Here is a 13,743-nt window from a genome sequence, read left to right on the forward strand (position 1 = left end):
AGTAGATGACTGGACCAGGATCCAAAGCTAGGAACTATAGCTCCCCAACTTTTGGTTTGGTGTTAGTATCTTTTAAAGATGGAAAGCATAATACTTAGAAAAGTTGGTGGGTAAGTGGTATATTCATCACAGTGTTAGATGAGAAGCTATTTAGCTCAATGTTTTTCCAACTTGAAAGCAGCAAACTCTTTTGCATGACATGATATTTAACTGCATGTATCGCTATTTCCTTCTCTATATTAGGAGTCTGGATTAAACCTATAGAGTGTTAACCCTCTCTCCCCTTCACTGAGTCTGTTCAGGAAGTCAGAACCATATACCAGTAGTACGACTAAGGTTCTCCTTTGTGCCTTAAGGTCCCATTTCACCCACTTACTTTTCCCCTATCCTCCCAGGATACCCACAAGTCCTAGAAAAGCTGAAGGCTATATATCTTCAAAGGTCCCCTGTGGGCGGGAAGGAGTTGGCTTGTGCTCCTCCAGTCACTTGGAGGGAGACAGAAGAAGCACAAATAGCTCTGTTTGGTGTCTTCCTCAAGCTTAGCAGAGACATGTACCAGACCTGTCCAGCAACTCTGTAGGCTGAGACCCATTGTCATCTCCACTGTTATGACTTCCTCTCTTCAGGACAAGCTGGATCTCTACAACAAGGCTAGGAATGGAGTTGTAGCTCTGAAAAAAATGGTGAGTTGAGGGACAAAAAGAACCTTCAGATATTTACAAAAGAATAATTCATCCTGCTTTAAACTGCCATCTTGAAGCAGAGAATAATTAGAAGTCATTTTTACTGGCATTATTCCTCAGGATTTGTGTTTCACAGATTTTAGAAAATGCTTTGTCTTTGTTTAGCCTGTGGTAAGAAATAGTACAACAAAGTATATATGAAGAGAGGGAACTTAGCGCATAGAAAAATGATTTTAATTCAATAGAACTTTTTTCAGCACATGAAAGTGTGAGAGATCCCTAGGTGTTACCTGGCTTGTTAAGATTCTACCATGAGAGCAAACTCTAGATACATAGACCCATGACTCTGAGAACTGCCTAGTGGTTCATTCACCTAAAGATGACTCTTGACCTTGCAAAGTACAGAATCCAAGGCTATTCTGGTTGTTGTTGCTGTTGTTTTTTCAGTCATGGGGCTTGAACTCTGGGTCTGGGCACTGTCCCTGAGCTCTTCAACTCCAGGCAAGCACTCTACCACTTGAGCCACAGCACCACTTCTCCAAGGCTATTCTGATGAAGGCTACAAAAAGAACGTGGAGGCAAAAACAGATAGAATGTATGACAGAAAATGCTGCAGAGTGTGGGTCTGTGAGGATGTGTGCCAGGTTTGTGTCAAATATGGACCATAGCTGGCAAACGGGTTGTTGGTTGTAAACGTTTTGATGGTTTATGACTCCTAAAAAGATAAAAGACAAGTTCATAACTATTCATAATACCAAAGAGAGAGAAGGAAAGATCTTTTTTCCCATTGTATTGATTATTTAATGCACTATGTGATCCCATTTATCCTCAACTAGAAATCCTGAGAAACACTGCATAATAATGCTCAAAAGAAAACTATGTCATTTTGCCTTTGATGGAAAGAAAAATATTTCAAACATTTGCTATGGTTTGAGAAACTATGAATGGTATAGAGAAATGGGGGGTATTGAATATAGATCTTTTTGCCCTATAGTTTTTAAATCCAGGTAACAGTAGAAACTGAGGTATAGAGAAGTTTACTGCATGAAGCTAGTTATTCTATCCAGACACCAACTTAGGGTTCGTTGTGGATACAGCCCTGAAACATAGCTGTTCCTATGAGACCGATGAAATCTAAAAAGACTAGGTTGAGTACAAATCATTATTCGGTCACGTTTCACATGACCTGTGACTGACTTTGCAGACCAAAGATTGCCTAGAGCATGTTCCACACACCTGACCTGACAATTTTATAAACACCTCCGTTGTCAGGAGCACTTGGACTGCATAATGATGTTTCCTTTCCTCTCTTTTCCCTACAAATATAAAAAAGCAGATCCTTCCACAGACCTGCCATTGTCCTCGCCTCTCCACTAATGAGCTGTGAGGAAGCCCATCTCCACCCTCCTGGGAAATCAGAGGGAAAGACTCTCGGTTTTTTTTTCCATGGAAGGCTCAGGGCGGGATGCTATTCCTTTTCTGTGTTTTCAGAAAAATAAATCAAGCTTTACATCCTGCATGTGTTTATCATAGCATTCTGATTTTGTTCCTCATGAAATGTTCCCGTTAAACTTAGATCACGTAAGAATTACCCCACTCATACAACATATCGAACTGAGAGGCTTCAAAGAAATGACCTGATAAGGTAGGAGGTGATAGGGAAAGTGGAGGACGAGTCGACCCCATCACTGACTTCAAACACTGCAAGCTGGGATCTTCTGAGAACTCAGTGGGACTTCACACAATACTTGAAAACAGCACATGAACTCAAAGATGTGGAAGCACTGGATTTCCCAAGAGGAAGCTTCCTAAACGGAGGTTTATTTTTGTAAGGTTTATATTCACAGATACTTAGTTTTCTGTCCCTACAAAGAATCAGACAAAGATTAAGTAAATGCTTCAGTCTATGTGTTGGACACTGACAAATCCATAGGAGATTTAAGTCTTATGACCTGTCAGGTTCCCTGCCCTGCAGCTCCAAGACACTCTGTGTGTGTATGATGTGTGTGTGTGGGGGGGGGGGTGTGGTGTGTGTGTGTGTGTGTGTGTGTGTGTGTGTGTGTGTGTGTGTGTGTGTGTGTAAGACCTTTCATTCAGCTCTTTTGCTCATAGCTAGTACTCTGCTATTTGACCGATACTTCCAGTCAAGGTTTGTGTTGGTTGTTTTGAGATTGAGTCACACAGACTTCTCTATCTGGGCTGGCATCAAACCATGATTCTCCATAGTTCAGCCCCTTAAGTAGGCATGAGCCACCAGAAGAAAACCCTTTACTATTTTTAAGTGATGTGTGTATATGTGGGTGTGCATGTGTGTGTGTATGTGTGTGTGTGTGTAATTTGTAATTATACTATCAGATGTACTATCAATTGTGAAAGTCAATGAATTACATCTTTTTAAAGAAAAACTATAATGTAAGGATCGCATTAATAATTCTGTTGAAATAAAGCTCCAAATTAAGGTGATTTACCTTTTCTTTTGTGCTGGTGCTGAGACCTAAACTCAGGGCCTAGGTGCTATTCCTGAGCTTTCTTGCTCAAAGCTGGCACTCTACCACTTGAACCACAGATCTACTTCCAGATATTAACTTGGAGATAAGTCTCATGGACTATCCTGCCTGGGCTGGCTTTGAACCACAATCCTCAAATCGCAGCTTCTGAGTATTTAGGATTGCAGGCGTGCGCAACCAATGCCTGACTGATTTGTACTTCTTAAGCTAACATGAATTAGGATATAGAGGGAATTAACTTGAATTCTGTGCAAAAATAGAGATTAAAACTTGCAAGAAACTAATATGACTACTCTGTCAATATAGATATTTAATGTGGGGGAAATCACTTCATCATTCTAGGATTCTTTTATCTAGCTATAAAAGAAGCTTAAATTAAGATACCATTGATTTTGTAACACTATTTTAAGTTACAGTTTCTTTTATTTAGTGAATAAAGTGATTTTACTATTAAATTTCCACACATACAAACAATGCACTTTGACCATATCCATCCAATATATTCCTCCTACATTCCCACCCTCCACACATTTTTTAAGATACTTTTTAAATTGTTTTCCCTTTGTATTTTCATACACGTGTGGAATGATATTGTGGTCCTGGAATCTTTCTCAGAATCTTGACTCCCATTTTTGGTACTTTAATCCTTCACTCCTTAGAGCTTTCACTTTCATTCAGAGTACCGCTTAAACCATTTTCTAAGGTACAATTTAAGGCTCAGATTTTTAAAATTTATATTTAACTCATAGATCATCCTCTTTTGTCTCCTAGGTGAAAAGCAGTAAGTTTGACTAGAGTATTCTATGTTAATTCTATTGTGCAATGGACGGTGTGGCCTTCGGATAAATAATAAATATTAAATACCCCTGGGTCAATCGGGCACCCTGATATTTGTCTTATCTGAATCCCTGGTTGTGGAGGTCAGCTGTAATAACCAGGTGAGGCGCAGATGTGCTTTCCTGGCGTCTGTCATGGAAGGTACAGACAGACATTCATTCCTCACAGGCTCCGCAGGACCTAGGTCCTAAGCATGTCCACAGGAGGGAAGGCTGTTGCCTGTTAGAGGCTCATTTTATTTTCTTCCTCACACACCTGACAGATGGGCTGTCCCAACAGTCTTGAGTACTCCTAGGACATGACTCAGACGATCGAACCCTGGAGATTATGAACTTACACACCCCCTTACTATATCCACATGACCAGTGACTCTTAGTAGCTTATTTATCCATGTCCCCATGTATCAAAACACAGAAATGATATGCATATGATTATATGAACATGATGTGCATGTACTTAACTAGATAACTTAGAGAAATAAAAAAGTGATCTGCCTCACTTCTTTGTCTGTTTTACTTGACTACGAAAAGTCTCAAAACTAAATTCCTTGTGCAAATGATAAAAATATTAGGTGAGATGACTCAGTCTAATATTCTATGGTTCCTTTTTCTTTTTGTCCCCTTAGTTTTGTGCTAAAACACCTGTGATCTGTATCCGCATTCATTCCTACATCTGTTAGATGAGAGGAAAGGATTAATGATTGCATAGTTTCACTGAAAATATTCCCAGTTTATTTGCTAATTATAACTCTGAAAATTAAACAGAATGCTTTTTTTTTAATCAATCATGATTTTGAAGCATGTACTTTGAGAATGACTTTCAGTTTGGGTGCTGAAAACAATATTGCACTATTTCCTAGAGTCATTCTTAGATCTGTAGCTTCACGCTAGAGTTCTTTGAGGAGCCCCTGGAGATGGCTCCAGGAAGAGGAAACATTAAAGTATAATCCTGTACCTCAATAAATCGTAAAAATACATTCAGGCACTGAGTCCAAGAATACAGATCTCAAGATTGTATCCTATTTCCGTGCCTCTGAAATATTTAGTGCCATGTCTTTCCTCAGAGGAGAGAGATATGTTAATCTGTTTGTGAAAGATACAGTAAAAAGAGAACCAGAATGGAGACTGGGCTAAAATAGCTAAAAACAGACTTCAAAGATGGGTACCTATAACCCACACCTGTAATCTTAGCTACTAAGGAGGTTGAGACTTGAGGATCAGGGTTCAAAGCCAGCTCTGGCAGAAAAGTCCATGAGACTTTTCCAATTAACTGCCAAAAAGCCAGAAGAAGTAGAGCTATGGCTGAAGTGGTAAAGCTCCAGCTTTGAGTAAGAAAGTTTAAGGATAGTGCCCTAGCTCTGAGTTAAGCACCAAAAACAAACCAAAAAAAGACAGATTGTAGGGACTCAAATTCAGAAATTAAAATGAATCAGAATAAAAAGAAAAAGAAAAAGAAGGAAGATTGATAAACCTTGCCTTGGTTGGATTTTCTACTGCCCTACTTTTTCATTAGTGAATATTAGGCTGTGGTGATTAAGATTAAGGTGTGTGTGTGTGTGTGTGTGTGTGTGTGTGTGTGTGTGTGTGTGTGTGTGTGTGTAAAACTATATTTCAACAGAAAACAATTGTTAAATTTGCTATGTTTTAATTTTTCCCTCGCTTGTTTATCTGTGTCTGTTCTCTTCTCTAATCATAGATCATGAGGAAGTGATTATGGTAGCTTTCTCTAGAATTCTAAGGCTAAGATCCAAGTGTGGAAAGGAGAGCAGAAAGTTTTCAGTTTTTTCATCTTTTCACCATTTTCTTTTAAAATAAGAAAAAAAATTAGCCATTCCCTGGTCCTCTGATTGGATTACATATTCCTGCCCCAGAAATCAGACCATCGAGAAGTGGAAAATGAGAATGACTTTAGCTCTGGGGAAGAGCAGAGGAGAAATCATGCAGTAAGACATAGAGAAGGACTGGCAGTTTAATGGCTAGGACATTCTAGAATGACTTTCAGCAAACCCCTGAAAGAGGCCACATATTTTGGTGAATTATTGGGCATGATTGCAGAAGAGTAGCAGGAAGGATTTTTGCCTTTTCCTGGTATTGCTTTCACCTGAATTATGAGTTCTTTAATCTAACACTCTTGGAAAAGTCTGACAGTCACTTGCTCCTTTTCTTGTTAATAACCAGTCTGCATCATTTTTTATTCTGCTGTTTGGGGCTGTGGCTGTCCCTGCGCACTGTGGAAGGGAGAGTGTATATTCTTTTGAGGGAGGAGGTACAAAGTGGGGACAAGGAGAATGGCTTTGAAAGGTAGCAAATACCTAGAGGAGCTTAATTTAAATTCTAAAGCCCATTTGATGTTTACAATATGTGAATGCGGCTCATCCATCTTCATCTTAGAAACAGAGTAACTCGTATTGCAGACAGTGACGCAATAGAGAAGCACGCTTTAATTAAACTTTTTAAAGCTTTTATTTTTATTATCTTTATGTAGCTGTACAATGTAGTTAACACTCAACAAATCCATTTATAAATATATCTGTATCAATGTTACTACTTTCACCATTCCTTCCCATTCCTTCCAACCCATCCCTTCCCCTGTTTGCCTAGTTTCATAAGATAGGCACTGAATATTATGATTGTACTCTCTCCCTATTCCTCTCTTCATTCATTTACCCACTTCCCTTAACCTCTTCCTCACACATCATTCAAGTGCTTGTTTCCTGCTATCTAATTCATTGGACTGTGAATGTTTAAATTCTCCTCTACAAATGCCTTACTTTGGTTAATACATTTGAGTACACTTGCATACAACCCTGTATGTGTTCATTTGTGCAGTTATAAATTAGTTCTAGCTGCCTTATCTGAGAGATAACGTGTGTCCTTTGTCTCTCTATGCCTGACTTCATCTAACATAATTTTCTAGATCTATTTCTTTGCAAATGATGTAATAATCTTTCTAATGAATGAATAAAATTCCATTGTGTATATATACCACATTTTTTTGATCCATACTTCCATTGAGAGGCATCTGGGCTGGTTCCATACCTTGGCTCTAGGGAATAGTGATCCAGTGAAGATGACTGTGAATGTAGCTTTACAGTATCCTTCTTGGACATTCATCCAAAAGATATTTTAAAGCATTTCATGAAGCAATCTGTACAGAGCATTGAGCCAAAGGAAATTCTTCAAATTATTCAGTCAGTTTCATTCTCTGAGAAGCTGTTGAGTATTTGTATCATACATGTTTTGTGTTCATCTTGTAGGTGTGTTCAATAATTGCCTCACTCAACCTTTATAACCCTTTCAGATAAAAACAGATAAATGAATTTTCTCTATGTTATAAATGTGTGTGGCCTCACAGCAACTCCAGAATCACAAAAGTTACATCTAGAAGATGACAAATTGGGTCTCCTGTCATCTTTTTGCATCTAATACAGGAGGATTTCTTGTCAGCAACGGAGAGGGAGGAGAGAGGGAGCAATCTTAAACCCCACGATAGTAAATTAATTCAGCAGAAAACTGAGGAATCAAGAGATCTTAATTTCTCCACTGTGTGACTTTGAACAAGTTACTTGTCTTGAACTAATTTTTTAATAAAAATATAATTTCTCTGAAGTTCATCTTGGCTCAAATGTCTTGGTTCTCATGATGCAAGAGGAGGGGGAAAAGTAAAGGTAGAAAGGCAGAAAGGCACCTCTGATGATGAATTGTGGGTGTCAGGCTTTCAATATATTCACCCCTAGTCTAGTACTGGGAACATGGAAGGAACTCACTCTGTCTGTGCCCACAGCCAGCCGTCATCCCCAAGGCTCTGGAGGTCGGTAACCTCACCTCAACGACACATTTCATTCTGCTGGGATTTCCAACAAGACCAGCCTTCCAGTTCCTCCTCTTCTCTGTGTTCCTGGCAACCTACCTGCTGACCCTGCTGGAGAACCTTCTCATCATCCTGGCCATCCGCAGCGACGGGCAGCTGCACAAGCCCATGTACTTCTTCCTGAGCCATCTCTCCTTCCTGGAGATGTGGTATGTCACCGTCATCAGTCCCAAGATGCTGGCAGACTTCCTCCGCCAGGACAAGAGCATCTCCTTCTGCGGCTGCATGACTCAGCTGTACTTCTTCGTGACCTTCGTCTGCACCGAGTACATCCTCCTTGCGGTCATGGCTTTCGACCGCTACGTGGCCATCTGCAATCCCCTCCGCTACCCGGTCATCATGACCAACCAGCTCTGCGGGGCGCTGGCGGGGGGATGCTGGCTCTGCGGGCTGCTGACGGCCATGGTTAAGATGGTTTTCATCGCCCGACTCCTCTACTGCGGCACCCCTCGCATCAACCACTACTTCTGTGATATCTCTCCACTCCTCAATGTCTCCTGCCAGGACTCTTCCCAGGCGGAGCTGGTGGACTTCTTCCTGGCCCTCTGTGTGGTGGTGACATCTTACATCACCATTCTCGCCACCATCCTCAAGATCCCTTCTGCCCAGGGCCGCCAAAAGGCCTTCTCCACCTGCGCCTCTCACCTGGCCGTGGTGGCCCTCTTCTATTCCACGACTCTCTTCACCTACGCCCGCCCCAAGCTCATGTACGCCTACAGCTCTAACAAAGTGGTGTCTCTTCTCTACACGGTCCTCGTTCCGCTGTTAAACCCCATCATTTACTGTCTGAGGAACCGGGAAGTAAAGGCGGCCCTCCAAAAGACAGTGCTTTGCGGAGGAAGAGGGGCCAGGGAAGAGGGCATGTGAGCAGTTAAAGAGTGTATCTAATCTCTTCAGGCCTGGCTGGGGAGGTGGGCTACCACGCACTTTCTCCCTCTCCTTGTCTTTCTCTGTTCACCATCCTCCAGCACCTTTAACACTGCTCGTCTGCCTCTGTGTGTGTGTACGTGTGTTTGTGCCCACATGCATGTGTAGGCGCATGCTCACATGCACACATGTAAAAGGACCGCAATTCCTCATAAGTAGCCTCTCCTATACCAGGTCAAGAGACAAATTTTAACCATTTCTGAAATGAAGATGGTGACTGAAAACGACTGGAGGGAAGAAAGGACAGGGATGAGAGGGAGATAATTCATACAACGTAAGACACATTCCAGACAGGATAAACTTGTACAGACTAAAACTGTCTTTTCAGCTGTGTGGTTAGGAAAAGGTGTTGTAAAACTTTGTTTCTCTTGGTATAGCAAGAGAAAAAAAATAAAATTATTTGTTAAGGATTAAAAAATAGATAAAATATGTAATAACAAAAGATTTCTAATCTATATAATGATATAACATTCTTTTTTATTGTGACAATACTGTACAGAGGGGTTACAATTACATGGGCAAGATAATGAGTACATTTCTTATCAAGCATTGTAGCCTCCTCCTTTGTTTCCCCTTCCCATCCCTTCCCATCCTCTCCCCCCACCCCCCCAGGGGGGGATGATATAATATTCTTAGATATTAAAGATACTTCAAGCCAAGTGACAATGGTTCATGCCTGTAATTCTAGCTACTCAGGAGGCTGAGATCTAAGGATCATGATTCAAAGCTAGGCCAGACAGGAAGTCCATGAGTCTCTTATCTCCAATAAACTACTCAGAAAAGGCCAGAAATGGCTCTGTGGCTCAAGTAGTAGAGCGCTAGCCTTGAGAAAGGAACGGGGACAGCACTCAGGCCCTGAGGTCAAGCCCCAGGAACGGAATTAGAAAAAGAAAAGATACCTCATATATACCTCAAACATTGATCACTCAGTGGAAAATAAATTAAGAACAGAGGCAGATTAACACAACTTGTTTATGTAGCTGTTATGTGTTGAATTGTGTTCTATAACAGAAAATGCACAGGAGTTACAATCCCCAATAACAGCTCAGAATGAGGCCTTACTTGGAAGCAGGATTTTGACAATAGAGTTCAAACTAAATGAAGTCATAAGGAACGGCCCAACACAACTGGAATTGAATCATAGAGAAAAGAAATTTGTACACAGGCATAGATTCTATGTCCGGACCCGCAGGACGTCAGCAAGGGCAGTGAACCTAAGCTAGAAGGAATGAAGGGACAAGAGACACGAAGAATGACAGCAAGACAAGGGTTCTGATCAAGCTGCAAATTTTTATTTTTCACACAGGGGTATTTATATGCTTGGAAGCTTTTTCATTGGCCGTTAAGGAAGCTTTTTCATTGGCCGAAGCAGCTGTAGGATGTTTGCTTAGGGCAAGGTGAAAAGGTGGTCGGTCTTTAGCAGCTGCAGGGTGTTTGCTTAGGGCAGGGTGAAAAGGTCAGATTCTGTAAACAGCCTCAAGATGTTCCAGTGAGATAGTCAAGCCTATTATGTTGAGAGACTCAACTTTTGGCTCCCGACATTACTACAGAGGGAAGGTAATGTAATGTGACATGGGAGTGACAGACAAGCTACTGGTTGCTGGTTACTACTACTGGTTATTACACAAACACCAACCAAGGAATGAGAAATATTGAAGGTAAACCCGGAAAGAAGAAGCAAAAAGGAGTTCTCCCCTGAAGTGTGTCTCCTTCCCCACCCTTTGCTTTCTGACTTCTATCTGAAATACTGAAGCAGTAATGTTCTATTGTTTTTAAGCCATCTGTGGTTTGGCGCTTTTTAACAACAACCTTAGGACATTCACACAGTAACTAACAAATATTAAAAGCCAGGTGCTGGTGGCTTGTGCCTATATTCCTAGCTATTCAGGAGGCTAAGATCTGAGGATCATACTTTAAAGCCTGCCTGGACAGAGAAGCCTGTGAGACTCTTATCTCCAATGAACTTCTCAGAAAAAGGCAGAAGTGGTACTGTGGCTCAAGCAGTAGAGTGCTAGCCTTGAGCACAAAAAGGCTCAGGGACAACACCCAGGCCCTGAGCTCAAGCCCCAAGACTGGCAATAATAATAATAACAAATATTAAAAATTAAAAATTGAGCAACATTAAGGTATCCAATTTTCAATTGTCTGGTTCATATAAAAGACATTTTTCTCTGTGTCTAAGTGTAGAGACATAGGAATTTATATTACACTACCTATAGTTATATATTTTCAACTCTAGAAGTTCATTTGTAACTTGTCCTAATGGGCCAATGATTTGTAATTTTTCCTATTTTTTAAAATCTTCAAATGTTAAAGAGAATGAGAATGTTTTCCCGTTTCTCTAAGTGCATGTCATGGAGTAACAGGAATATCTCTAGCTGTGGATACAATTGCCTGGCTTCCTTTGAATTTTTTCAGCTTTCTTTTAGGTCTGTCACTGTAGGACAAATGTAGGTTGATATAATCAGCCTGCAAGTATCAAATCTGGAAAAGAAATTCAGATGCATCCATCTTTTGTATTGTGTATAATCAGAAAAGATCAGATTCTCAATCTCTGTTCCCCAGCAGGAGGAGGGAGAAGAGGAGGCGAGAGGAGGACAAAGAAGGAGAGCCAAGAAGAAGAGGGAGAAAAGGAAATGTGAGAGAGGGACTTAGAGAATACCAGTAGAGGGGCTGGGAAGTGGCTCAGTGGTAGAGTGCTTGCCTTGCATGCCTGAGGCCCTGGGTTCGATTCCTCAGCACCACATAAGCAAAAAGAAAAAAGCCAGAAGTGGCACTGTGGCTCAAGTGGTAGAACACTAGCCTTGAGCTGAAGAGCTGAGGGACAGAGCCCAGGCCAGAGTTCAGGCCCCAAGACCGGACCCCCCCCCCCCAAAAAAAAGAGAGAATACCAGTAGATAAAGAGTGGAACAATTGAGATGCCAGAGTGTTTGTAAACTCAGAGACAGCTGCAATCGACCTTGTGTCTTCTCTGAAGTGTGACATAATATCAGTCCACATTGTTTGGGAGGGTGAGTGGGGAGAAGGCTAGAGGAAGAGAAAGACATTCATTTCCATTCTAAGTAGAAAACAACAGCTTCTGCAGAGAATGCAAGTTTGTGTTGGGTTTTCTTTTTTTCTTTTTCTTCAGAAATATGTAGAACTTTTGTAGATTTGGTGTCCATTTGAGATGATTGGTGATTAACTTACTATGGAAAACATTTTAAGTGACAAGGCATGTGAAAGACAAACTCTGGGAAATATCATCCGCTATCATTTTTCTGTTCCCTCCCTCCCTCCTCTCTATCTGTGTGTGTTTATACCTGTTGGGCACACATTCTTCCACTTGAGCCACACCCTTAGTCCTTTTTGGCTTTACTTATTTTACACACATTTTGCCTGGAACTGCATTCTTTCTACCATCATCTCCCATATAGCTGGGATTAAAGGTGTGAGCAACTTTACCCCCATCATTTTTATTGCATAAGCTAACTTCACAGCAGTAAACCTCTCAACTTCTGCCTCCCAAGTATCTGGGTTATGGGCGTGACACACCACACCTAGCTTTTTTGTTCTCTTAATTTTACTTTCAGTGGGTTTTCATTAAAATTAATGGAAAAAAGGAAATCTTGAACAGTGAAACATATTAACATTGGCGCTCAAGTGGTATAGTTGCTAGCGGTCAGCCAAAAACCTCAGAGACAGCACCTGGGCTAAATTCAAGCCTCAGGACCAGTACAAAAGATGAAAGAGAGTGGGGGAGGGAGAATTGCCAGATACAGATGGCTCACACCTGTAGTCCTAGACACTCAGGAGGCTGAGGTCCGAGGACTGGCAGCTCAGGCATGAAAGTCTGTGAGACACTTATTCCAATTAGCCACCAAAAAGCCAGAAGTAGAACTATGGCTCAAATAGTTAAGCACTAGCCTTCAGTGAAAAAGCTAAAAAGGAAAACATCCAGGCCCCAATCCTCGCACAGAGAGAGAGAGAGAAAGAGAGAGAGAGAGAGAGAGACCAACACATTTAGTTACAAACATTATTGTTACAAACTATCACTGCTGCAAGTTGACTACAAAGATATAAGACATGAGATGATCCTTGAGAGAATGACACCATGAATGACACCATGTTTGCCTCTGTGACACTAGAAAGGAACTTTTCTACCCATCTCAAGAGATTTATTTATTCCCCTTCACAAGAACATTTCCTACTGCCCATGGGTTTCTGCATTAACTGCTCTAGTTATTAGTTCATTTTCTTACATACTCTTATGGTCCAGAGATTCTTGGGGCATCATGATTAATCTACTCTACTTTATCCACCAAGCTTATATTCTTTTCAAGAACATGCTTTTTTGAAAGGGGCTACTGCTTCTTTAAACAAATGGCCATTGATGGAGAATAAACATTCTATAATTTTCAGACATGAAAGCAAGAGGCAGAAGGCAAGCATGAGGGTTTTCAAAGTGGAGTTTCTGGAGACATGAGTGATAAGTGGTTTTACTTTTTGAAGTATCTCAAAGAGGTAAACCATATTACCACATGTTCAAGCCCAGCCCCTCGTCACCAAGAATATATCACTGTAGTTCCCTTTACCATTGGACATAAGTATGAGAATCCGTGCAGTCACTGGTATCTCTGTTTTCTTCCAACTACTGCTAGCTATTAAAGCCTAGAAGAAGAAATACAATGAAGCAGTAAGAAAGGCTGTAATCATGTATGTGGGGCATTTAAAAGAAGAGAGTAGGATGCTGATTTTTAGCAAAAAGTCAAAATCAAAGCAACCAATTTAATAATGAATGGGTTGTAGATACATAGCGACAAACCTCTAAGCAGCCTAGAGGGCAGAGAAGAGCACATGTCTGGTAGAGCTGATAGGAAAGTGGTGATACTTACTTCACTTAATATAATTTTTTCCAAGTTTTTCCATTTCCTAACAAA

General features: G+C 40.9%; 1 protein-coding gene across 1 annotated transcript; it reads left to right on the top strand.

The window, feature by feature from the left end:
* Window positions 1–608: 608 nt before the first annotated feature.
* LOC122109218 (olfactory receptor 6Y1) lies at window positions 609–8,764 on the top strand. Its single transcript, XM_042681473.1, has 3 exons — window positions 609–683; window positions 5,898–5,969; window positions 7,811–8,764. The coding sequence occupies exons 1-3, from the start codon at window positions 609–611 to the stop codon at window positions 8,762–8,764; spliced, it is 1,101 nt and encodes a 366-aa protein (XP_042537407.1).
* Window positions 8,765–13,743: the final 4,979 nt, after the last annotated feature.

This window comes from Dipodomys spectabilis, unplaced genomic scaffold (genome assembly GCF_019054845.1).
Source record: "Dipodomys spectabilis isolate Male_0828 unplaced genomic scaffold, ASM1905484v1 ptg000069l, whole genome shotgun sequence".
NCBI lineage: Eukaryota > Metazoa > Chordata > Mammalia > Rodentia > Heteromyidae > Dipodomys > Dipodomys spectabilis.

Coding starts and splice junctions, on each gene's coding strand:
- LOC122109218 (XM_042681473.1), top strand. CDS start 609: ATGACTTCCTCTCTTCAGGACAAGCTGGATCTCTACAACAAGGCTAGG. Junction 684..5,897: donor TTGTAGCTCTGAAAAAAATG/GTGAGTTGAGGG, acceptor TTCCTGCCCCAG/AAATCAGACCATCGAGAAGT. Junction 5,970..7,810: donor AGCAGAGGAGAAATCATGCA/GTAAGACATAGA, acceptor CTGTGCCCACAG/CCAGCCGTCATCCCCAAGGC.